Raw genomic sequence first — 26,509 nt, forward strand, 5'->3', positions numbered from 1 at the left:
GAGAACGTTGATGGAATTTCACAAAAGCAAAGAATGGAATGCAACTGGAAGCAGCACTTTTTCTTTCTTGAAAATGTCACACTTCCAAAAACAGATGAACTATTCAGAAACTATCAAAGATTCGACACATTAAACATGTTGGACCTTTTTTAAGCTTCAACTTGTATGGCTGATCATGTCTCTAAGAGCATAGTTTTCAAGAGATGCCCAAAATAAAAATTAAAATGTTACCTATAAACCACTGAGACTTCCTTAACGAATGGGTAAGAAGTAGGATCTCTTGATAGGTTCATTCTCCAACTTTCCAAAACAGAGCTACATGTTCAAAAATATTATTCCAAACATAATCCTCTATAACCATTTGTTGCTGGACAATAATCATATTTTGGATATTGTGAAAAAGATGAATTCAAATACTCACCAAATTTTAAATTAGTGTAGTCCCCAGCATTAAGGAATTTCACTTCAGCTATTCTATTCTCTCATCACCGGTATTCTTCTTACCACTAAAAATAGCAATTCCATCAGAATATAAAATAGTTCTTATATTCTCAACATCGGCTTGGTTGAATAAGAAATTATTCATAACTCGTAAGATTTTAATCTGTGAAAATGGAGTCATAAGCTTGAAACAGTACCTTTAGTTATTAGTACACCTAATAATAAAATGGATCTTATAGTCAATGGAACAAGAAAATAAAGACATGGAAATATCGGGGAGTCAAACAGGGAGAAATCCACTGAGTCTCAGTATCAATAATACCTATTTCTAGAGAAGTACCACAAGGATAAATTTTAGGTCCTCTTCTGTTCTCGTTATTTATCGACGATCTGAGCAAAGAATTCACTCATTCTAGCTTCCACCTGTTTGTGAATGATCTCTAGGTACGGTATATTACAGCTTCAAGCCAAATAATATTGATATGGCTGAGGAGAATATCAACAGGAATGTGGCTGCGGTCAGTGATTACCTACATCAGGAAGCAAGGATTGTGTCTGAATGTGGCTGAGACAAAATCAATATTGATTTTTCATCCACAGATTTGGTGACAACATGATGTTTCTGCTATCCCTGAAGTCATTGTGGATCATCACCAGCTTCCATAATCTTATTCTCCCATAATTGATGCACCTCTGAGCATAATATTTGGGTCTCATCATTCAGTGTAGGTGCATTCAGTTTGTAGGGAGGTTTTTGCTGGCATTCATACTCTGAAGAGGGTTGGTGACGGTATCCCACTGAATATGAAGCTCATGCTGGTGAAAACATTGATTTTCCCTCACTTTTCTCATGCTGATGTAACATTTTGTAATTCAAGTGTGGATCTTGCCACTAAGCTGCAAAGAGCTCAATTCTATTGTTTGAGATTTGTGTATGACCTGAGGCGATTCGACCATGTTTCTTCTTTTCATGATCAAGCTTCACTCTTGAGGTTGAGTGTTTCAAGAGATTTCCATGTTAAAATTTAGACAAATAATGTTCTAAAAAACAAGCTGCGATCTAATATTTTTTGTTAATTTGTTCACCTAGCACAAATTATCACTATGAGAACCTGGAAACATGCCACAGCACAGGACAGTGGTTCACAATAGATTATTTTTGGTGGATTGATTGATTGATTGATTGAGTACTTTATTTATGTAGATTACAATATATACTGGCTTATACACTTATATACAATAGCTTACAATACAGCAAAATTATAGATGAATTTACATAATATAGACTAGGAAAATAACTATTGAACTGTATATGATATGAAAAAGCAATTTGTAATATAATAACTATAGATAATAATCATATTGCTATGCATCTACATAAATTGGCGGAGCTTTGGACATATCAATGTCCATTCTTTGGGAAGAATATTAAAAATATCCTCCCCACTAACTCTCTACCAAAACGTTAATTTCGTTATTTAAACTAAGGATTTATTTATTAATGGAAATATTGTAAAAGTTTTAATCAATATGAATATTGAAGAGAAAAAAAAACAGAAAATTGATAGAGTAAAATAATTATATAGGTAGATAAGATCAAATAATTGATTAATAAAATGAAATAGGCTGAAAGTAGATCAGGGTTATCAAATTTCAGTAATATACAGCATTATGCAGTGGATAATTGAAATAACATGAGTTTATATAATATATATATATATATTATATATATATATATATATATATATATATATAATTCGTTCTATAACATGGTTTAAGGGTTCATATTGGTGGAATGGGTGAGGGATGGTTGTCATGTGATCGTTCTAGGGCCGGACAGTTTCAGTCATTTGTTCCAAAATATGTTTTTTTTAAAGTCAGGTTGAAGCTCGCTCGGCTCTCGATGGACCTGATAGAAACAGGAAGTGTATTCCATGCACGACAGGCACTGACTAAGAAGGATTTTGTGAAAATAGTAGTTCGATGATTGGGTATACTTAAAGTACTTTCTCCGGTTCTAGTATGTGAAGCATCTATCCTCCTACCTTCAGAGACAAATTTGAAATCATCTTTAAAATAGTTCGGATTACCGTATTTCAAGATATCTCTAACAAGCTTGACTATTCGAAAAAGCCTCTGATCGGGAAGCTTCAATGTTGAACTAGCAATGTGGGCTGAGGTGATATGATCATGGCGTTGGAGAGAGTAGACGAAACGTAGACAATAATTCTGGCAACGCTGTAGTTTATCATTCAGAGTGACTTGCATATCGTTAAGAACAGAATTAATTTTTTTAATTAAAACTTTTCTGTTTTTGAATGCTCGGACTGAAAATTGGACTTAAATTCAGAAGTGTATGGAACATAACCTACTTTTTGGACTAATGATAGTGTATAAATCCAGATTCAGGGAAGAAACAGTATTGATCTGTGCCTGTTGGTCAGTTTCCAATCATTTTGAAGAATTGTGGTCAGTTTATTAATAAATGAATAAATATAAACTATGCTTTTGTACTCCAATATTACTGTGTTAGGAATGATCAGTCCTACCTGTCTAGGAGCACTAGTGCATTCCCATACTCTAGTTTTTCTACCATGATAACTTTGTTCCAATTCTGCAGCATTGCCTTCAGAAGAATATTTGAATGTCTGGACTAGCGTTTGCAGCCGGTTATCACTGTCAGCAGTTTCGGCAATTCCCAGATTGACAATCTCATGACATCTGCAAACAACAAATATACAAATTAAACTTCCAATTTGAATGATCAGATTCATTTATTCACTATTATTGTATCCATTTACTCTTTTATGCTATCGATTTAAATATTTTCCCAGATTAGAAGATAAACTATTTCAATTATTATTATTATTCTTATTTTCAAGGTCCACAATATTATTTTGCTTACTCGAATACTATTCGGACTTGATGTTTAATTTTTGCATTATGATTCAATTTTATTACTTTCGTAGATTTTGTAGGTTTAATTTTATTCATCAATATAATTGAAATTTTTCCATTCAATTCTTATTCAGATATGAATGTATTGAATTGTTGATTTGAAGTTGATTGATGTGTTAGGCTAAGTTTGATTTTTTATGAATTAGTTCACTATAATGTAATTTATATCACTTGCATTTAGCTTATGAATTGGCACTCACATAGATTTAAGGTATTCATTGAAAGTTATGTTACATATAAATATCCAATTAGAATAATATTGTGAATAATAATAATAATTTAGCTTGCGGTAATTTTGACTTTACTTTTTGAAATATTATTGAAATGTGTAAAAATTAACTTAGAGAGATGCCGTTTTTTCGATAACTTCGGGTCGAAGTTTAGGGGGACCCGGGGATGTAATAGAACTACATAATTTTTATTATTTGTCATGAATTTTCACAATGAATAGATAAATTGTTGACGACGGTGAAAATTCATGACAAGTAAAATTATGGAAAAAATGAGAGGCTCTAGTCAGTCGGTTACGAGGACGGGACCTGGAGCTATCTACTGCAGATAATCGGGCCCGGCTCTACCCTTCTTTTCCGAGACACCATTTTCCTGGTTCAGTGAGTTCAGTGAGCTAATATTATCAATTTTATTATTATATATTATTCATCTTTTTATTGAAGGCAAATCCTGTAATTATTCTATTGTTGTTTAAAAAGTTTTCTCAATATTATTTTATTTAAGTTTCCAGTTTCATTTTGAGTTACAATTTGATTAAATCGATTACTTAGTTCTCCAAAATATAACTGTTTTGTTTATTATTTTAAAATATAGTTCCTTTCTCATGAGTTATAGAGTTAGATCAATTTAACCTCTCGCAAGCCAAGCGATTCCCCTATTATAAATTGTTACCATAATGTCTAGGGTTGTTCTCACAACCTTATAATACCATCACAATACCATACATAATATAACCCCAATATATTCCAAATTTAAATACCCCATTACAGTGTGTATGAGTGTATGTGCGTCTGTGTACACGATATCTCATCTCACAATTAATGGAATGACTGGAAATTTGGAACTTGAAGTCCTTAAACTATAAGGATCCAACACAATCAATTTCGATGAAATGCAATTCAAGATGGCGGAAATGTTGTTAAAAACTTCTTCTTTTTCTTCTCGAAAACGACTTCAACGATTTTGAACTAATTTATACCTAAAATAGTCATTGATAAGCTCTATCAACTGCCACAAGTCCCATATCTGTAAAAATTTCAGGAGCTCTTCCCCATCTATGCAAAGTTTGATTTTAGATTCCCAATTATCAGGCTCCAGATACAAATTGAACAAAGAAATTCAAATGGAAAAGATTGAGGATGGGAATCTTTACAATGAATGATCAGTTACATTTTCACCTAGAATTGAAAATAACCTTGAAATTCGAGAGAATGTGATTATTCTATTGCAAACTGTTGGCAACTGTTGATTCTATTAAATCATTCACTATGAAGAGATAGCAAACCTCGTGTGTCTCCACCTCTCCATTGTCCTGTCACCAGCTGGCTCAGATCTTTGAATAGTAAACTTGAGATGAGCGTGAACACTAGCGTCAGGTGATCAGTTTTCATAATGTCAAGGAAAGTTGTGTGAGTGCGCCACACAAGATTTTCCAATTTTGTGTTAGATTTTCTAATTTTTCGAAATTTAATTATTTGAACGTGACTTTGACTATTATGACGGAAGCCAATTTTCTGACTCAAGCTAAGTCTAGAACTTACCTAAATCCCAGGCTCAGAAACTGGCCTTGAATCTTTATTATGACTTGGAAAGAGCCTGAATTGAGAAATGTGCTAGGTTCAGTATTCTAGTCAGGATATGTTACAATCAAGACCTTCAATATGATTTGGAGAGACAATACTTTGGTTCTGATAGAAGTATCCAATTTGAAACATGCACTCTTTGAGAGAAATCCCATAAATCATTCCAAAATTCAGCAAAATGTAGCCAATATCCACAATCATAATAATTGAGATTTGTGACAAGAGTCTTAAATTTAATTTATTTTTAGACAAAGTACTAGGAATGGAACTATATTTTTGAATACATCAGTCATTTTGTATAGCCTAGTTCATTACTTTTTTTCATGGCTGAATAACTATAACACTAGAAAAATGCTCAAAAAGCATCAGTGATTCATTTGTTACTATGTTACTGTGCTGAAAGGTGAAGTATGTTAATCATAATGGGGTACAGTAGAGCTTTTTTTTCACTCTGGTGGGTATATTTTTTCTATCTTGTCTTTATACTAATGATCAATATAGTTTTCCAAGGTATAATTATGCATTTTTCATATTGAATCCAGTTACTGTATTTTCATTATTCTATATAGGTACAACTGTATATTTCTTTCATTGTTCATCTTATTTCATTTTTGAATATTCATTTCATTATATTCATATTCATTCTTTTCTCATATTTACATCATATTTTTTATTAAAAATTGTATCATGTTGAAAATTATTGTATTGTGTGGAGGAGGCAAAATGGGTTCTTACCTATTGTCTCCATGAATAAATGAATAAATTATAAGTTCTCATGAATAGACTCTCATGACAATACCATCAAATTGGGAATGGAAAATTTTGTATAATTTTTTATATAACAGTATAAAGCTATTCAGTGGGCCGAAGGACATACTACACGACCAACCATGATACTATTAGGGACTCTCAAGTTCACTGCAATTCTCCACCTTACTTGCAATAATACTTCTAACAATAAACTTTATATCCAACTAGATTAAATTTCTGTAACAGATTCAAAACATCTCAACTTCTTTACAAGAACAACTTGATTGCAATTCCTCTATTGACAATTAACATATTTTCCTATTTTCGTCAATTATTCATTTAGAATTATCGGATAAGGAAATTGTCAATATATTACCAATTTATTTGAACTGCAATAGCTGGATAAATGATTTCAAAAATTCAGATGTTCTTCTCTACATGGCAGAAATACCTTAATTGATACTTATAGGGGATTCAAATGTAAGATAGGTGAGGAGCAGGACTTTTTTTAATGAAATCTATTGTATTGATGAATTATTAAGTACAGACATCTTGCCAGATAATTTCATACTGAAGAGAAAATCGAAAGATAAGTAAATAAATGGTGAAGGGAAATTTTTTTTGGAAGATGTGAGGATTTTGGATAAGTATTGTTAAATGGTAGGACTATGGGAGATGAGATGGGCATTTCACTTTTATAGGAGGTATGGGTGCATCTGTTATTGATTTGGTTGCAATGTATAGTGTTAGTTTGAAATTTTTTCATGACTTCTTGGTAATTCCACACGTGTACTCCGATTATTCACCAGTAAAACTGAAGTTGAAAGTAATTAGAGTAGTTGAAAGAGTTGATCATCATCATCCATCATGGACTAGGCTTGTAAAGCCTGTTCCGGTGTCCACCGCTTCCTCGGTCTTCCGACGTCCCTTTTCCCATCCAACTGTAACTTCCAAGCTTCCAAGCTGGAAGACGAGTTGGTGGCATACGGCGCAGGTGATTTGTCCATTTTAATCTGTATTTTTTTAATGATTGCTGTTAGTGGTTGCACATTGCACTCACTTCGAATTGTTTCATTACTTATGTGGTCTCGTCTCGAGTATCCTTGAATGCTGCGCAGAAACATCATCTCTGATGCCTGAATTCGTGAGTCATCATTCTTGGTCTTTGTCCATACCTCACTACCGTATGTCATTAAAGGGATGGCCATTGCCCTATAGAACTTAATCTCAGTCTCTTTTCTGGCCTCACCCTTTAATATTCGGTGAATGACTCCACAAATTGAGTTAAACTTTCCTATTTTCTGAGGTATATCACATTCTCTGTCATAGGATACATCACAGCCGAGATATTTAAAGTTGCTCACCTGTTCCATTATTATATTATTCAGAACTATTTTGGAACGTAGGGGCCACTTGCCCCGAAATGCCATTACTTTCGATTTCTGAGCTGATATAATCATATTGAAATCTGTACTTACAGCTTGAAGCTCATGAATTGACATCTGTAGCTTATCCTCACTTTCCTGAACTATCACTGTATCGTCAGCAAACATAGAGTTGAGGAAGACTCCCTGGCCAATTTTAACACCTGAGTCTACTCTTTGTCGCCAATTGCTCATCAGCTCGTCAATATATATATTAAATAGCGTAGGTGAAAGTGGGCATCCTTGTCTAACTCCTTTGTTTATGATCAACTCTTTCTCAGGTTCACCTTTTATACTTATCAGAACAGATGTTTTTGAATACAGTTCAGCAATGATAGTCACCAAATGTCTTGGGTAGCCTTTATTCAACATTATTTCCCACAAGAGAGTCCTATTGACATTGTCAAACGCCTCTTCCCAATCGATGAAGGCCAAATGTGTTGAGCAGTTGAATTCCCGCCGTTTTTCTATGAGCATTTTTATAGTGAGGACTGCATCAATACATGAACGACCCCTCGAAAGAGTTGATGATACACACAATTATTTGCCACCAAAACTTATTTGGAGTAGAGCTGATGATAGATGTTATAAAAATAGAATTATTCGAAATATGAGTGAAATGAATGTAAGTGGAAGGATTGATGATACCGCCAATGTAGAACAGTCAGCTATCACTGTTGTAGATTGTTGCATTGAGAGATCGTCGAATAAACCGCTACAGTTAGGACAGCATGAAGCCAAGTTCAAGCAGGTGTGGTATGATAAAGATTGTGCTAAACAGCGTGATAAAGTATTTTCTCTATTGAAAATATTCAGAGAAAGAAGTTCTGGTTTTTTAGAGAAAGGCTATCAATTGAGAGAAAAAATTACAAGGATCTGTGTTTTGCCAAGGAGAAGAGTTATTGCACACTAATTTGAGAGAGTTTAGAGACGGCAAAAGATACAAAAGCGTTTTGGGAGGCAGTTGATGAATTGAAAAGACGTGATAATCATATCTGTTGATAATATAAGAGCGCCAGAATGGACCAATCATTTCTCTGAATAACTTGGAGCATCCATATTCATACAAAACTTTTTTCCATTTGCAGAACCATTGATAGCGAATGATCAATTAGATTGGGATTTCACAATAGAAGAGTTCAAAATTGTATAAAAAAAAGCTAAAAATAATAAGGCAGCTGGAAAAGACTGCATTCCTTATGAATTTCATAAAAATTCTCTAGATGAGTTATTGAGAGAAATAGTTAAAATGTTTCAGGAAGCAGTTGACCCTGAGAGCTTCAAGCATTCAATCATTTATCGTTTGTTTAAGAGAGGGAATATAAATTCAGTGTCCAATTATAGAGATATTTCGTTTATTGACGCAATAGCTGAACTGTTCTGGGTAGATTTTTGCCCACACCTTATCCTACTAGAATTCCCAGTGTCGCTCTGGGCCGGCTATACTCAGTCTGCGTCTGGGGTGGGCTGCAGCAGGGGACGGGAGACTTGGTGGGGCATCCGTCAACCACCCTCGTTCGAGTCGGGGGTTGGAACAGGGTCTTGAGTACCTTGGAGAAATGCTTCCCTCTTTTAGGTAAGAGGGACCGTGCTTTCGCACTGCCTAACGGGGTTGGGCGTGGAGTGAGAGGAATAGGAACGATCTGGTGTCTGCCGTGAGGGTGGTCTCTGGTACAGGAGGAACGTTCCCGATTGCCACTAGATGTCCTCCTGCTATTAGGATCCGAAATAGTAGGGTTTAAGAGCCTCGGAACTGGTTGCTGTAGTTGGTCACCGGGTCCCCAACCTCGGGCACCGGCTATTTCCTGCGGCCAGAATCACGTCTCAAGGTCGAGAAAGGCCTTCCCAAGCCTCACTCGAGGTCCTCTTTCTATTCTAGGACGAAATAGCAAGGTATGGGAGCCCTTGTATCGGGCGTCACTACTGGTCACCGGGTCCCTAACCTCGGGCACCGGCTATTTCCTGCGGTCAGGATCGCATCTCGAGGTCGAGAAAGGCCTCCCTGAGCCTTACTCGAGGTCCTCTCACCTTTCCTTGTCCTAACGATGATGCACCAGGGTCTAGTCAGGTTTTGGCCAAAACAAGAAAGGTACACAGTAATAAAATTTTGAAGGAAAATCGGGCAGGTTTCCAAAAAGGGTACTCGACAGTAGATAATTTATTTAATCTTGTTTCATTGGCGAAATTGAAAACAGCAAAAAAAGGTGGTAAATGATACGCCTTCTTTGTGGACTACCGGACCGCATTCGATACAGTGAATAGAGGAGCTTTGCTATATAAATGATCATATATGAGACTGTCCACTAGGTTTCTTTCAGTAATTAAGAGCTTGTACAGTGGCACAAACTCGAGTGTGTGGTATAAGGGTGGCGTAATGGAGTCGTTTAGTACAGATACAGGTCTCTTAGAGGTAAACCTGGAGAAATGGAGAATTATGATTTTTAGAAAAGGTGGAAGGAGAGGTGATGGAAAGTGGGGTTTTGATGGAGAAGCTACAGAGATTGTTAACAGGTATAAATATCTAGTAGTAACACTCACGCAAAACTTAAGTTTCACCCCGCACCTAGCCGATAGATTGAAATGCGCAAAGAGAGCTTTGAATGCTGCATGGAATCAGGTGATAAATGATGGAAAGGTGCCGTTAGTTTCCAAGCTAACGCTGGATATTGTTCAGAGCGGTAGCAAGAGCGATAATGTTTTATGGAGCTCAGATATGGGGATGAAAAGATTGTTTGGTTCACCCCATAATACGCCCAACTATGTCATTTTTCTGGAAACTATGGAGTCGTCAATATATTATTTCACTCTCAATTTGCAGTCTTCTTATACTGTAAAAGTTTCGTCTTATACGAATGATAGGTATCCGAAAAAATAAGCGTTACAAATAATCAGCCAGAGATTGTCATGATATAAAAATTGGAATGATATGGCCAGAGATGGTAATAGAGATAGGATAGGGATAAAGATAAACTTGATTGGACAATTAAAGCTTTGCCAATTGGAAAGGAAAACTAAGAAGGTTGAGAGAAGGCGTGAATAAGGGTGAGATAAAACGATTTCAAAGTAAGGCGACAGAAGCAAGATACCACAAAATTTATGAAAGTTTAAATCTAAATTTTGGGAATGACCGTTACCTTAAAAGCGATTGCCTACTATCAGGTCAAATGGATCATGAAGGCTAGTGGAGAAGCAATAGACCTGAATTATGAGCCCTGGATGATGGATAGAAATTTTCTGTGCTCTCTGTGCAATAGAAAAGAAGAGGAAGATGTGTACCACTTTATTGCAAGATGTTCAGTACTCAAGGAATGGAGAGTTGAGTGGCTGGGTAAATCTATTTTGAGGACACCAGAGTTTACAGTAATATTATGAACGGTAGTGATTAAGAAGCCTCGCGTTATACTGTGAAGATGCGTGAAAATACCGATGATTTTTGGTGAATAACTTTAATCATTAAGTTACAATTTATTACTATAAGATGTAAATACGAGTAAGTTAGAAAAAAGTTGTGCGGTATAAGTTTTTATTTTGTACTAGCAGGTAACCCGTGCTTCGCAAGGGTCTATTTGAAAACTTGACGTAATGAAATCTAGAAGAATTGAAAAAAGGCTTATAAGAATCCTCGGTTAATTAGGAATTTATATGCAGCATTTCAAGTGAATCAGTCCAGTAGTTCAGACGTGATGATGCGTCAAACATAATTTTTCTATCTTTTACACGTGTATACGTGTTTAAGCCAGTTCTTTCCTTTATTATAGTAAGGAAGATGATAGATAGATGGATGATATATCCATCTATCTATCATCTTTTATACTATAATAAAGGAAATGAATGAGAATAAGTTTTGAAAGGTTTGAGATATCGATGTGCGGTTTTCACCATACCTTTTCTCTGGAAATCCTGTATCGTAATATGACCGCATTTCAATTTAAAAAAAGAAGTTGGATTCAAAATGGCGGTTCCAAAATGGTGGAAGAAATTTGGGTGCAACGGAAAATCTGTTTTTATCATTCGAAAAGGATACCCAATCATACTTATCTTCTAATTTCCATTTCGAGAGAAATGTTCTGCTGCTTCCATACAACAACTGGAAGCATGACAAATAATTGAAAACTTGACAGTATACGTGTATAATCCAGTTCTTTCCTTTATTATATTATCGAAGATGATCAATGATCATTGTTATTTTACTAAAACATAGAATAAGTTGAGTAGTTTCCCTTTCAGAGGGAGTTTTGACGACCCACAAAACTCCTTTTCAAAGGCGAGGAGTCCGGTCATGTCTGGATTCGCCAATGACTGGACAGAAATGGCTATGTAATGTATATATTATTCAATTGAAAGTATATAAAATTAATACAAAAAAGTGAAGAAACCAAAAGAGAAACTTTTTTTGCGAGCACGCCAAGTTTGAATGAAGTAGACTACTATATCATCAGTCCCATCCGTTCAATGTTATTCTCAAAAATAAGCGATTCCAGTAATGCTATTTAGCATTCGTTACCACCACTCTTCTGCATCATCACTCTCCCTTCCACCGTGAATGATGGTGGAGTAAACAGTCAAAGACATCACTATTTTTTGCGATTCCACCGTTCCGCGACAGTGTTGCAAACCGAACGGTAATTATTTTGTTTGCAATTATTTGTTATTGATGATGATTATTATTATTATTTCTTCTATGCATGGTTTTTAAGCATCTAAATTTGAAAATCTACTTTGTGAAAATGGAAATAATCGAGAACTGAAAATTTAGTGAAGTGAACATCTACAAGACAACCTATATCGGCTAATGTGTAACCTAAACTAAATAGATGAAAGAATTGATTCACTAGAATAATACATCATTAACTCGACTAAAGGCAATAAATTCAATCAACTAACAAGTACTCAGATGGCCAGTATTAGGATTAATCACTTATAACACAGTCTTCTAATATTTACAGTTCATTGACGCAGTATGCAACACTATCACTGTCTGTGTCTTATACCAGGACTCCGTATAACAATTCGCGTATCACGTGCTCGCGAATCCTTATCACCGTCCTGTATCTCATATCTTGATACATCTGTCACGACAATAATAATAATCACAACACTACACTAGATAACTATTACTGTACTTTCACTATACAATTATCACTAAAATAATTATCACTATACTGTCACTATAAAATTATCACTAGGAACTGCCAGGCTTTGGGAACTGCTGACACTGTTCCTTTACCACTGAAATTCTTTTTATCACTCACTTCTTGTTTATCACTGACTTCTTGGTTATCACTGACTTCTTGTTTCACACTGACTGACTGCTCTAGGCGAGCGATCCCTCTAAATATACCCCAACGTTTTTATTCCAGAACAATCCAGATGGATGAAGGCTTCTTCTCCATTATCCACACAATTCACAAACCAATTCACAATCATCAGCCAGGACCCTGCTGCCACAGACTCTCTTCACTCTGTCTCTCTCCATTTGTTTTAATCTCTGTTCCTCCTTCATACCACTCACGAACGTGTGTGAATCCAATAACAATACGGAAGTATCTAAACTTGTCGCGTCGTTAACATTACGAATGGTCATAGAGTAGTAACCCTCTAACATACCTATCAACCTTGAACTTCATGGTCACGTAAATTTTTTGTTCTGTAGATGAGTGAGTGAGTTTTATTTCGCTTTCTTATATGCAGATGAAGATAGATGGAATCACAAATTTTGCGTCGAAATGACAAAATCTTAGAAATAACAAGAGTACAAAATATGCTCATGAGTCTACGGTCAACTACTACTAGCACTTGCTATGAGGTAATTTAGCACTATCGTGCTGTTAAAAATGGAAATTTGAAGTGTTTTTCCTTCACAACAATACTGTAAACAATTCAATTCATTTTCGCACACACATACAAGTTTGATACAGAGATTAACAAAAATAATACATGCAAAACAGAAACAACACATTGAAACAAAATAAAAAGAATGTGGTGCAAAGAAGGGTGGAGGATTGAAGGGGTTTTCCAACCATAGATATCCATGTACTGGGAAAACCTTAAATTCTTGAGAAGGTGAGAAAGGTATCAGGTAAAGTAGAAGATGGTAGATATGAGAGGATGGGATTGATGAAGAAAAATAAGGAAAGGGATGGAAAAAGAAACCGATAGGACCAGGTGTTAAAGAAAGATTCGAAGGACAGTTCAAATCAGTTCTATATCTTTTTTGAATAACTTTTTATGAACTATCAAAGTTGTGAAGTCTTTCTTTGAGACATTAGAGAATTCCTTCTCTTATGATGGCGAAACGCAAAACGTGGGAGATGGACGCATGAATGAAATTCGATGTGTATGAAGTTGCCGCTTTGATCATATGCGCCACTGTATTCACGACCACTACACAGCCACAGACACAGTCAAGGCTAGAGACGGCTGCTACACGACGTCCGTACGATAAAAATCGTTGATCGACGTGTTTGTAATCACCCATTCATTCCATTGCGTCACTATAGGAAACTGAACGTTCGATTTCGAAACGACCGAAATCGATGTGTTTGGAAAGCTGATTTTGTTTGAACGTCCAGATTTCAATCGGCTTCACCACCACATAGCAAAAATATGGCAAACAGCTGATGCGGATCATTAAAAATGCACGATGACGATCAAAATCGTTATAGAATCGATGTGTCTGAAATCTACTTCAAGTTTTGGTCGTACGATAAAATTTCGAACGACCTTTTATCGAACGACCAAAATCGATGTGTATGTAGCTAGCCTTATACTGTACAGATGCGTGGAAATACCGATGTTTTTTGATAAATAACTTTAATCATTAAGTTACAATTTATTTTCATTAGATGTAGCCTAAATAAGTTGAGAAAAAGTTGTGGGGTATAAATTTTTATTTGATATACTGATAGTTCAAGAGTTCAAGTTTCAGCCATTTTTATCAAATCTTTGTTGTATGCCTATTTACTCCACTTTCATTGTTAATATTTCCAATCATTAAGTTTCATTGTCGAAATAGTCCAAGTTACTGAATTTCAAGTTACATCTATTGTTAGGTTAAGCGAATACAATGCTGAAATATTACAATATTACTGTATAAAACTCCTCATGAAACTCCTTCTTTAGCTGACGGCTTAAAAGCCAAGCTTGTGATATTAAACTTGAATTTTAAAAAACACTTTTGAAGTGAAAATACACTTACTTTTGTAGTGACGATCGTCTCGACCTGTTGTTCGGCAGTCATCGACAGTCTGATGATGACCAACAACAGGTCGAAACGATCGTCACTACAAAAGTAAGTGCATTTTCACTTCAAAAGTGTTTTTTAAAATTCAAGTTTAATTTTAACAGTGAAAAAGTATGGATATACAACAGAGTAATCACTTGTGATACTGTTTGATAATTTATGCTTGCATTCAATTTTTGTCCATAAATCACTATTCTATTCTATTCATCAATTATTTTCAATTACCTCCATTTTTCTCCACCCTTTCTATTGAAACTAATAAACCAAAACTCCTACAGTTTCTCAGGCACACTAAACTATAAACTGGAATTGAAAACCACCTTTTCTGATGTATATCTCCTGCATAATTACAAAGTCCATTCAAGGCAAATTTCCAGACTAAAGCTGATTTTCTGAACATATTCTGTCAATTAGTTCTTGAAAAAGCTGGAAAAATGCTGGAGAAACGATTTTGGACATTTTTTTCTCAGTGTGCCTCTAACAGGCCAACTGAACATACATTCATGCATACAACATGACAAACTTAAATGTTTTTGGTTCAGTAGATCTTCATTTATTTTTCCTGATTTTTATTGAATCAGTGAGTGAGTGAGTGAATGAGTCAGTATCATTCCGTTTTTTATAAAATATATATGGATTTAAAAATAATTTGTCATCCATTGGATCCTCTCCTTTGAACCTTTGAGTATCATGTTCATGCATTTCATGCCTGCTATATAATTCAAAATTCTTTATTCAAAAAAAAAAAAAAAATAAAAAATTAAACAATCAAATGCATTCCAAAAATCAAATACAATATTGTTTCCTAATTTCTAATATGTGTTCCCTATAGGCTACCCTGTGTGGGGACACTTGAATATATATATATATATATATATATATATATATATATATATATATATATATATATATAATAAAATATTTATATAAAAATTTAACTGTTATTCCATTTTTATTTCATATTCAAAAATAATACTTATTTTTCGTCTCAAGGCTCCCCTGTTGGAGAAGACAAATGAAAATGATAATGTGAGATAAAATAATATAATTTTCATAATCTAGTATGGTAGCATTGATTTGGGAGTATATTCCACTTTCTGATTACTTACTCCAATGCTCCCGAATTCAGTCTTATTTTCTCCTTTACTCTGTAGCTCTCACCAATTCTCATCATCTTTTTTTCTTTCCACATTTCGGATGACTGATCTCCAGGCAAATGGAAGCTATACTCTCTCACTCTATCGCCATCAGAATAGTACACTGGGGGGCTATTTAAAAGAACATAATCTATTAGATAACAGTTATTTGTATCATCTTGAGTGGATGTACAGCTCTGTTGTACACCCCTCTCCTGTTAACAATTGATTCTGTTGGAGACGGCTCAGCTGCTTGGAAGTCGTGCAAGACCCTGAGGTCTGCCGAATTTGATGTGGTCAATAATGTAGTCTCAATCCTAGTGGATTAAGGGTCTTGTAAATGAGAACATAGTCAAGTAGTTGACTTACTGCTCTTTTAATAGGAGTGAGAAATAATAAACAGATTACAGAACATTCTTCATGAGAATAATAAAATTGACTTGTCTTTAAGAGACCAAGACTTATGGGGTCACATTCTATATTGTAGTGAGGGTATATCAAGTACTTATCCAGGATAGGTCATTATCTAGTCTGGTGTCCAAAGGGATGACAGATGATATCTTTGATATTTATTCATCACATCTTACATTGCCAGGTCTGACAAAACCTATCGCAAACACTAATGATAATAACAACATATGAATTATCAATTTGATTAGCTGATAAAAAGATTTTGTGGGCTGGTATTTTGAATAATATGAAATATTCATGAATATGTTAAACCTTCATACTAAAGTGTTTAACTCCAATGTAAGCTTGCAAAATAGAGATGCTTCCCAAGTTATTCGAATGGGAATACTTTCACTACCATCCTGGAAAAATTCACTTCTAGTCCCTAGAGCAAAAACGAATGCCTCATATTATCCTAATCATTTTTCCCTCTTCTTCTTCTTTCATCATATTTACCAACATCAACGAAGAAGCTTCATATGAAGAGGAACAGGAGGATGAAGCAAGGAGGATAAGAAGAAGAAGAAAAAAGGATTATTGATTTGAAGGTATGGTCAGATTAGCCAGTAAATCAGTAGGGTTTTTATGCTCAGTACTGTACGTTTTTTATGAATAATAATTATATCTACATTTTTTATAATATTGTTATATTGTTGCCTCTACTATATTTTCATTTATTATTACTGGTTATCTTACTCTTTCGATGTGGAAAGTGCATTCCTGATATTCATGGTCCCACTTCTCCAATTAAGATTTGGAGATGGTGTTGTTTCAAGTATCAAGTATCCACCTGTAAATTCAATTCCAATTCCAGTAGAATAGAACACACAGTTTATTGTCAAGTCAAATCTTAGACTATAATACCCCAAATTGAAGGCCTGAGTTTGAAAACCAGACAAGTGCCACAGACTAAATTATTGGGAATAGAAGAAAAACTGCTTATCACAAGAAATTCCAAAAAAATGTAACTTTACATTCTTGTATTACAAAATCTACCATATTGTATATCTCTTTTCTGTATGGGGCTACTTGTAAAATAAATAGGCTAAGCTCTAGCCGGTGAGCTACCCCTGTTATCTCAGTTATTATTGAAGATATCCATTCAATTTTTTTCTTCAAATGGAAGAGGAAGACAAAATAAAGCACGCAAGCATATTTTCATACCACTTGATTCAATTTTAATATTAGAAATACGGTAACTGTTTCAAAACTAACCTTATTTTCAAGAAAGGACTATTCTAAATAATTATAATTATTTGTATCAACTATTATTGAAGATATGAGACTCAATTTTTTAAATGGAAGAAGAAAAAATATGTGTCGGTAACTGAATAACAATTCTTATCGATGAAATTTAATATTATTAATATTAATAGCAAATATTTAATTTTGTCTAACCTATAATCCTATCATGTTTTTACAAGCACCATAGAGTTGTAGAGTTGTAGAGTTGCTGCTCTATTCTCTAAAGGTCACAAATTTGAAGCATGCTAAATAGAGTTGTCATCGGTTATTGAAATTGCTCAATAAGAAAGATTCCAATTTCAACTTGTTCGATTATTGATTCAAGAGTTCAATATTCATTTTATTGTTTTTTATTGTTATTGTTTTTTTTATTGTTATTGTTTTACGAACTTCAATTTGATATATTTGAATCAACATTTTTCTCATAATAGGAATACTTTTTTTGAAAAAAATTGGTAACCTCAATGGGTACTGAATTTGTGAAGTCTCATTTAGGTATTTATAATTAGAGTTTATTTATTTATTTATTCAATCACTCAGAATTATACAACTTACAGAAAAGTACCACAGGCTAACTTACACTTAAAACGGTTCCAGTTATAATTTTCACTATCTTGAATTTAAAAAAAAAAATTCCAATTATGGAAAAGAAATCATTTTGAATTAGAATTCAAAAATATCAAATTCGTAAAAAAAATATTCTAATTCCATTAAATAGCTAACCATTACTGCTGACCACATTTTCTCCTGTATTCAATGCTATTGATGAAGTTGATAGGAAATCTGGAAAATATCAAAAATGTGCTGGTTTTTGCCTGAAAAATGCTGAGAATATTTTCAAATGGAGCTAACCATTACTGCTGACCACATTTTCTCCTGTACCTAATGCTATTGATGGAACCCTACTTACCAAAATTTGATGTGACTATCAAACCTTGAGTGATGAAGACTGAGCAAGTCTGAGGGTTGCTCAGTCTTTATCTGGCAAGGCTTTGTTATATTAGGTTGGACAATGCTTGCTTAGAGGGGAGCTCAATGGTTGGGCTGGACTGCATTATTTGTTAGTTTGAGTTGGGCTTTTTTAGGTTGGGGATAATGAAGAAATCATGTTACAAAGGTTTGGGTTGAAAAAGGTTAGGTTGGGAGAGCTTTGGTTAGGGGAGGTTGGGTTTGAAAGATTTTGCATAGAAAGGATTTGGTTAGGAAGTCTTAGCTTAGAAATGGTTAGGTTGTGAAAATCTTAGGTTAGGAGAAGATGTGGTTAGGAAAAGCTTCGATTGGGGAATGCTTAGGTTGAGAAAAGCACAAGTTGGGGAAAGCTTGGGTTGGGAAAAGAATAGGTTAGGAAGAGCTAAGGTTAGGAAAATCCAAGGTTAGGGAAAGCCCATGTAAGGAAAAGATAAGGTTAGGAAGAGCTCAGGTTAGAGAAAGCTAAGGTTAGAAAAAGCTTTGGTTAGGAAAAGCTTAGGTTAGGAAAAGTTTAGGTTGAGAGAAGCTTGGTTTGGGAATAAGCTTAGGTTGGGAAAAGCTTTGGTTAGGAAAGCTTGGGTTAGGAGAAGCGAAGGTTGGAAGAATCTAAGGTTGTGTAAAGCTTAGGTTTTGGGAAAGCTTAGGTTAGAAAAAGCTTTGGTTGGGGAAAGCTTTGGTTAGTGGAAGCTTAGGTGAGGAAAAGCTTTGAGTCAGGAGAAACTTAGGTTAGGAGAAGCTAAGGTTAGGAAAAGCTTGGGTTAGGAAAAGCTTAGGTTGGGAAAAGCATAGGTGAGGGAAAGCTTTGATTAGTAAAAGTTGAAATTGGGGGAAGCTTAGGTTGGGCGGAGCTAAGGTTAGGTAAAGCTTAGGCTAGGAAGCTTTGGTTGGGAGAAGCTATGAGTTAGGAGAAACTTGGGTTAGGAGAAGCTTGGATTAGGAGAAACTTAGGTTATGAAAAGATTAGGTTAGAGGAAACTTAGGTTGGGAGAAGCTTTTGGTTGGGGAAAGATTTGGTTCGTGAAAGCTAAGGTTGGGAAGAGCTTTAGTTAGGGAAAGCTATGATTAGGAAATGCTTGGGTTAAGGGAAGCACAAGCTAGGGAAAGCTCAGGTTGGGAAAAAAATAGGTTATGAAAAGCTGAGGTTAGGAGAATGTAAAGTAAGGGAAAGCCCAAATTAGGGAAAGATAAGTTTGAGAAAAGCTTTGGTGAGGAAAAGCTTAGGTTGAGAAAAGCTTGGGTAAGGAAAAAGCTTAGGTCGGGTGAAGCTTTGGTTAGGATAGCTTAGGTTAGGAGAAGCTAAGGTTAGGGATGCTTAGGTTGAGAAAAGCTTAGGTTAGGAAAAGCTTTGAGCTAGGAGAAACTTGGGATAGGAGAAGCAAAGGTTGGGAAAAGCTTAGGTTAGGATAAGCTTAGGTTAGGAAAAAGTTAAGGTTAGTGAAAGCTTGGGTTAGAAGGAGCTGAGGTTAGGAGAAGCTAAGGTTAGGTAATGCTTATGTTAGGAAAAGCTTTGGTTAGTGAAAGCTTAGGTTAGGAAAAGCTTTTAGGTTGGGGAAAACTCAAGTTAGGTGAAGCTAAGGTTAGGAAAAGCTTAGGTTGGGAAAATCTCAGATTAGAAAAAGCTTAGTTTAGGAGAGATTTGGTCTTGGCCCAGGCTCAGTAAGCTTTGGTCGGACTTGTTCAGGTTAGTAATTATTTGACTTGATTCAAGAGTTCATTCAATTGAAATTCATCATTGTCATAAGAAAATGTGATCAAAAGTAAAGATTTGTACATTGTTTACCACTTCTTCAACTCCTAGTTCTTAACTTTAAAGCTCTTCCCATACTCCAAGAGTCTCTATTTTTGGAAAATCTCTTTAGATCAACTCTTGAATCCTATCTCAATGTTCAACTATTCTATTTGATCATCTTAATTACTATACATGTAAATGACTTGAACCTGACATAAATTGACCAGAACATAATTGTTTTTTCAAAGTTTGAATTAGTATTTTTGGATGAAATTTATATAACTGACACCTATTTTTTCTTCCTCTTCAATTTAGAAAAAAATTGATCGATATCTTCATAAATAGTTGAGATACAATTGTGCAATACTATATCGTGAGATAGAATTATTGTTAGTCACATATATTATGAAAAATTACCAATATCTGTTCTGTTTCAGGGTCAGCTTTAGAAACTCTAATGTTAATTTACTGAAAACTCCCCAGAATAATATCTAATTTCTATTCAATCCATTGATGAATCAATTATATTGTATTCCATTTTCCATGCTTGCCTGCAGTTACTGGTACTCTTCAATCACTTTCGAAGAAGTTGAATAATTGATGCAAACATTCATTCGAGCAATTGCTTATTTTGAAATCTTTAATTCGGCCATATGTGAGTCGGGTGTGCTATTGGCTTCATTATTGGTTCACAGTTCATTCTTCATTGTTAACATCATTGATATATTTAAGAGTATTAGAGAATAAGACTATTAGAGAATAAGACTATTAGAGAATAAGATTAATAAGAGCAAAGTCTGCTATGATGCCACTGCGCTAGTGTCGCTACCAGAAATTTTGGGCAAGTAGTCGGGTATTTGTATTTGCTGTGTAGAAAAAGAGCGTAATATATTTCTTTTCATGCGACTCTGTATCTAAATGACATTTGTTTAATAAATTAGTATTGATCAGAAACCAATAAGTATTGTATAATTTTATTAGTTATGAGAAAAATAATGTGCTGTTAAGTTCCACTTAGTTTTTTTTCGTTGAAGTTTAATAAAATAGATTAAAAATAACTAGTAGTTCTGTGAACAGTAGACCTCCTCACGCAGTATTCTCATCCACAAGTACCTGATTGAAACTATAGACCTTATGGAAATACAGCAATAAACTGGCTTCTCCACACATCTGTGTAATCACTTGTCAGCTGATTTATGATGAATAATTCAATATTCTGATTTCTACTCTAATATTGGCGTATGAAAGAGGCTCCTTTCTCCTTTTATATTATCATTGAAATGCAAAATTTCTTCTATATACATCGACGCCCAATTAAAAAAGGAACATACCTGTCAAATTTCATGAAAATCTATTACAGCGTTTCGCCATAAATGCGTAACATATAAACATTTAAACATTAAGAGAAATGCCAAACCGTCAACTTGAATCTTAGACCTCACTTCGCTCGGTCAAAAATGTTATAACAACTAGTTTCAGAGTTACTCACCATCTTCAGGTTTTAAAAACAAATTTCATAAGATTCATTCCATTTTCATCTTTTAATAAAAAAGTATTTGTAAAACTAGAACCCCCTGGGTTCTAAGAACTCGCTCATGGACTGTTGTATTGATCTTGAGATCTTTTACAAGTATGATATAACAGTAGTAGGCTCAATGGGGATCTGATTTCAATAGGAAAAAAACTACTTCCTGTCGCTTCAAAACTTTTGTTTGTCATATGGATCCAACTTCATTTTTTCAAATGGGAAGGTGGTCATGTAATACATGATTCCGATACAGATTGTCAAAGGAAAAATAATGGTGAAACTAGAACTTCTCTAGTTCATACATATACTACAGTACTTATTTATTTTCTTATATTCAATACATTTTTGTTGCAAAATGAATGAGAAACAGTTTCAAGGAATATTGTTGTTAGGTTGATTCATTATCATTATTTGCCAAGTAATAAAATATAAGTTTCGGTAATATTATAATAAATATTTTATTTCCATAGATTCAATATAGGTATCCATATTCCATTCCATTAATTTGTCTTATATTGTAAAATTTTGTGAACTATGAAAATATTGTATGCTGAGTTTGTATTATAAAAAATATTATTTGCTGAAATTGTCTATAAATTCTTCATCATTGCTATTGTTTTATTTTCCCATTCTTATAATATGTAGTTATTTATTATCTTATATTAAATATAGAAGTATAGAGTATAGTTTTGTACCTATAATTAAGTTGCAAAATGAATAAGAAAAAGTTTCACGAAATATTGTGATAACGGTTAATTTAGCCTATTATTATTATTTGCCATATTCTAATAAAATATACGGTGATATAAGCGAACTTTAACGAACTTTATTTTATATATCCTAAATACATAGTAATAGGAAAATATTGTAAAAATGAGATTCATTTGCTAATAGAATGGATCAAAATCTTTAGTGAGGTAGGCTCACTAAATTAGATGTTTGGTCGAGTTAAAAATAATGTTCAATGGACAAAAAATCATTTTATCATATGGTAATGGAAATGATGAGGAGTTGAAAAAAAATTATATTGAAATCCATCAAGTATGTCAAAAGATATAACGCAATGAAAGTCGATGTTTTCACATATAAGTCTACGAATGTTTTCCCATATAAGTCTGACTGGTCGTCTGACTTCTTGCCCGATATTCAATGGTGACGAGAAAATTTGAGACGAGAAAATGGTGAAGGAGGCATCATGCTTCCAAACGCTTGAAGGTAGCTTAGTCATCTAACTATATATATCAATGGTTAACATAACCTCATTTTTCATTGTTGAAATTCAGAACTTCAGAAATTCAAACTGTTATTTTTTTAATGTTTTGATGAGTCTTTCAAAATAAAATTCATAGAAGCAACACCTATTTCCCTTCTTCTTTCATCAGAACAAAAATTGAGTTGATACCTTCAAAAATAGTTGAGATAATAATATATTGAGAATCGTCCTCTCTTCAAAATAAGGTTAGTTTTGAAACATATATTTATTATATTAGAATTGAACTAAATCGTATAAAAATAGGCTAGCACACTTTATTCCCTCCTCCTCTTTCATTAGAAAAAAATTGAGTCAATATCTTCAATGATAACTGAGATAACAGGGGAAGCACACCGGCTAGAATTTTGCCCATCCATGCCATTTTCAAGTGATATGAAGTAAATAAATAAAAACTATTGGAAGATTCTTATTTTGATCATATGTTAGTGTATTCATATGTTTTTATGAACTAGGACTGTAAATTTTGGGTTTAAATTTGCATGATTCTATCAAAAATGGGGTTATTGGTGTCTAATTGGATTAAGTTTATTATTTTATCTCTGCTTAATTTTGCTGCTTTATAAATATGAAATTCTTCTTTGACATTCAGTTTTCGACTTTTATTACCATAATTGAGTATTTTCATATTGGAATTTTTATCTGTAAAATTATGGCCTGAATCTATCAAGTGTTCAGAAAATGCCGACTTTTGTGTATAATTTTTAGATTTTAGTGCTTGGATATGTTCTTGAAACCTGATATGGAAATTTCTACACATTTGTCCGATATAGAATTTGTTGCAATCACTACATTTAAGTTCATAGATTCCAGATTTTCCAAACTTATCTTGCTGTACATTTGAATTTGATTTCGAATGCATTACCCGTTGTCCTATAACCTTGAATAGATTTATTTCTTGTAAAGGTTTCTCTTATAGCTTTATTAAATATTGTGTTATATGGAACACAAATATATTCTTCATCTCCTACATTCCCTTGATTATTTTGAGTTCTATTCTTTATCAATTTTCCTTCTTGTTTGTAAATCATCCTATCAATAGTTTTGGTATTATATCCATTTGTTATTGCCATATACTTTATTATTTTTTTCTCTCTTTTCTGTAATTATCTTTCGACATGGGAATATCTATAAGCCTGTATATCATTGAATAGAAAGTTGAAATTTTTTGTTGCCAAGGATGTTTTGAATCTCTAGGAATTATACAATCTGTATGTGTGGGTTTTCTATAGATGCTAAAATCATGTTTGTTATCTTCCATACTAATCATTTTATCAAGGAAATTTATTTCATCTTCTTGAGCTTTCATCGTGACTTTTATAGAAGGTAAAATTGAATTTAAATATAATTCGAAATCTTCATGTGTTTTATCTTCATTATTATACAAACATATCATATCATCAACATATCTGTGCCAATAAATAATATTTTTCTTTAGAGGATTATTTTCATTCATTATTTTAGATTTTTCCAAATTGTTCACGTATATATTAGCAAGATAACATGATAAAGAAGAGCCCATTGCCAAACCTTCCTTCTGTTTGTAATTTTTCTCATTGAATTTTAAATAATTTTGATCTACACATACTGTTGTCAAAATAGCATTGACAAATTGTATAAATCCTAGAGATTCGAATCATCCTTGGCAACAAAAAGTTTCAACTTTCAATTCAATGATATACATGCTAATAAATATTCCCATGTCAAAAGATAATAACAGAAAAGAGAAGAGAATAATAAAATATATGGCAATAACAAATGGATATAATACCAAAACTATTGATAGAATGATTTACAAACAAAAAGGAAAATTAATAGGCTACAGGATAGAACACAAAATAATCAAGGAAATGTAGGAGATGAAGAATATATTTGTGTTCCATATAACACAATAATTAATAAAGCTATAAGAAAAACCTTCACAAGAAATAAACTCATTCTAGGTTATAGTACAACAAATAATGCATTCGAACTAATGAAAAAGAAATCGAATTTAAATGTACAGCAAGATATGTTTGAAAAATTTTGAATCTATGAACTTGAATGTAGTGATTGCAACAAATTCTATATTGGAGAAACGGGTAGAAATTTCCATATCAGGTTTCAAGATCATAATTATCCAAGCACTAAAATCTGAAGATTATTCACAAGAGTCAGCATTTGCTGAACACTTGATAGATTCAGGCCACAATTTCACAGATATAAATTCCAATATGAAAATACTTAATTATGGTAATAAAAGTTGAAAACTGAATGTCAAAGAAAAATTTCATATTTACAAAGCAGCAAAAATAAACAGAAATAAAATGATAATCTTGATCCAATTAGACACCAATAACTCCATTTTTGATAGAATCATGCAAATTTAAACCCAAAATTTACAGTTCTAGTTGAAAAAGACATATGAATACACTAACATATGATCAAAATAAGAATCTTCCAGTAGTATTTATTTATTTACTTAATATCACTTGAAAATGGCATAAATGTCTGAAACATGTTGTGATGAAATTTTTCAAAAAAAAGGGTACTGAGATTTTTATTTTCTTTATCTTGACAATATTGTAGTTCATTTTCTATCACTATAACCTTTTTTGAACTCTCAATTAATCAACAGGGGGGCTTCAAAGTTGTTAGAGATATCTGGTTTTCAAACTCATCATACTTTTCGGCAGGATTTTGAAAGATTAACACACATGATTCGAACATTTAAAACTTCTATATACAAGAGAAATAGACAATAACCATAATAAATCATAGTGTGACATGGGTAGGATTTGAGTGCTTAATTTTATTGATGATTTTTTGTGTGTTTTAGATTTAAGACTTTTCAGGAGAAAAGACTCCCATATTAAAAAAACAATTTTCATAGTTGGACTATAGTGAGAAAATATAATTATGTGAGTAAGTGGTATTATTGCAGCGATAATAAGATTCTGCTAACATATATGTCTAATCAACTCTGAGAACCAGCAAATTCAGGGATATTTGCTAGTTCTCACGAATGAGGTGACTCCACGAGGCAAGGACATGGCGAATTTTTGGTAGCCTGTAGAGATTTTCACAGAGGAATACTGCAGACCTGGCAAGTACCCGCTTGCCGAATCTCGTGAGAACTGACTCTTCCACTAGCAGCAGTTAGGCCTTCTGGCACACTGATGTGGAGAGGGGCAAGTTCTCCGGAAGCAGAACCTTCAGTCCTTGAACAGCCGAGATACGGAGCAAATCAAAAGTTAAATTGCAAAAAGCTGAGTTAGTTTTCCGGCATCATGAGACACGTGAGTGTCCTGTGTCATGGGATTACCAGTGGAAGTGATAGCAGTGGGTGAGTGCCAACATTTCTAGCTCCTAATAAAACATTTCCACCAGACGGAGACCCTAATCAGTGAAATTCTTTTTGTAGTAAAATTTATAGTTAGCAGAATCTTATTTTCAGGTAGTTTCTGTAGGAATAATATTTTGATAAAATGTACTGCATATTTCGTTCTTCAAATTCCAAGTAATTGGTATAATAAATTGGAAATTCCCTAGGCAATACCTGTGGGTAGATGA

General features: G+C 33.7%; 1 protein-coding gene across 1 annotated transcript in view; it reads right to left on the reverse strand.

Annotated features, from left to right (window-relative positions):
* Nucleotides 1-469: 469 nt before the first annotated feature.
* Nucleotides 470-26,509, reverse strand: part of LOC111045521 — a 138,955-nt gene continuing 112,915 nt past the window's right edge. The window contains exons 11-14 of the mRNA XM_039441172.1: nucleotides 16,913-17,006; nucleotides 15,740-15,898; nucleotides 2,991-3,162; nucleotides 470-604 (exon numbers count right to left, since the gene is read on the reverse strand). Of these exons, the coding sequence (XP_039297106.1) occupies nucleotides 470-604; nucleotides 2,991-3,162; nucleotides 15,740-15,898; nucleotides 16,913-17,006 (560 nt within the window). The remainder of the gene's footprint in view (nucleotides 605-2,990; nucleotides 3,163-15,739; nucleotides 15,899-16,912; nucleotides 17,007-26,509) is intronic.

The sequence above is a fragment of the Nilaparvata lugens genome, chromosome 14 (genome assembly GCF_014356525.2).
Source record: "Nilaparvata lugens isolate BPH chromosome 14, ASM1435652v1, whole genome shotgun sequence".
Taxonomy (NCBI): Eukaryota; Metazoa; Arthropoda; class Insecta; order Hemiptera; family Delphacidae; genus Nilaparvata; species Nilaparvata lugens.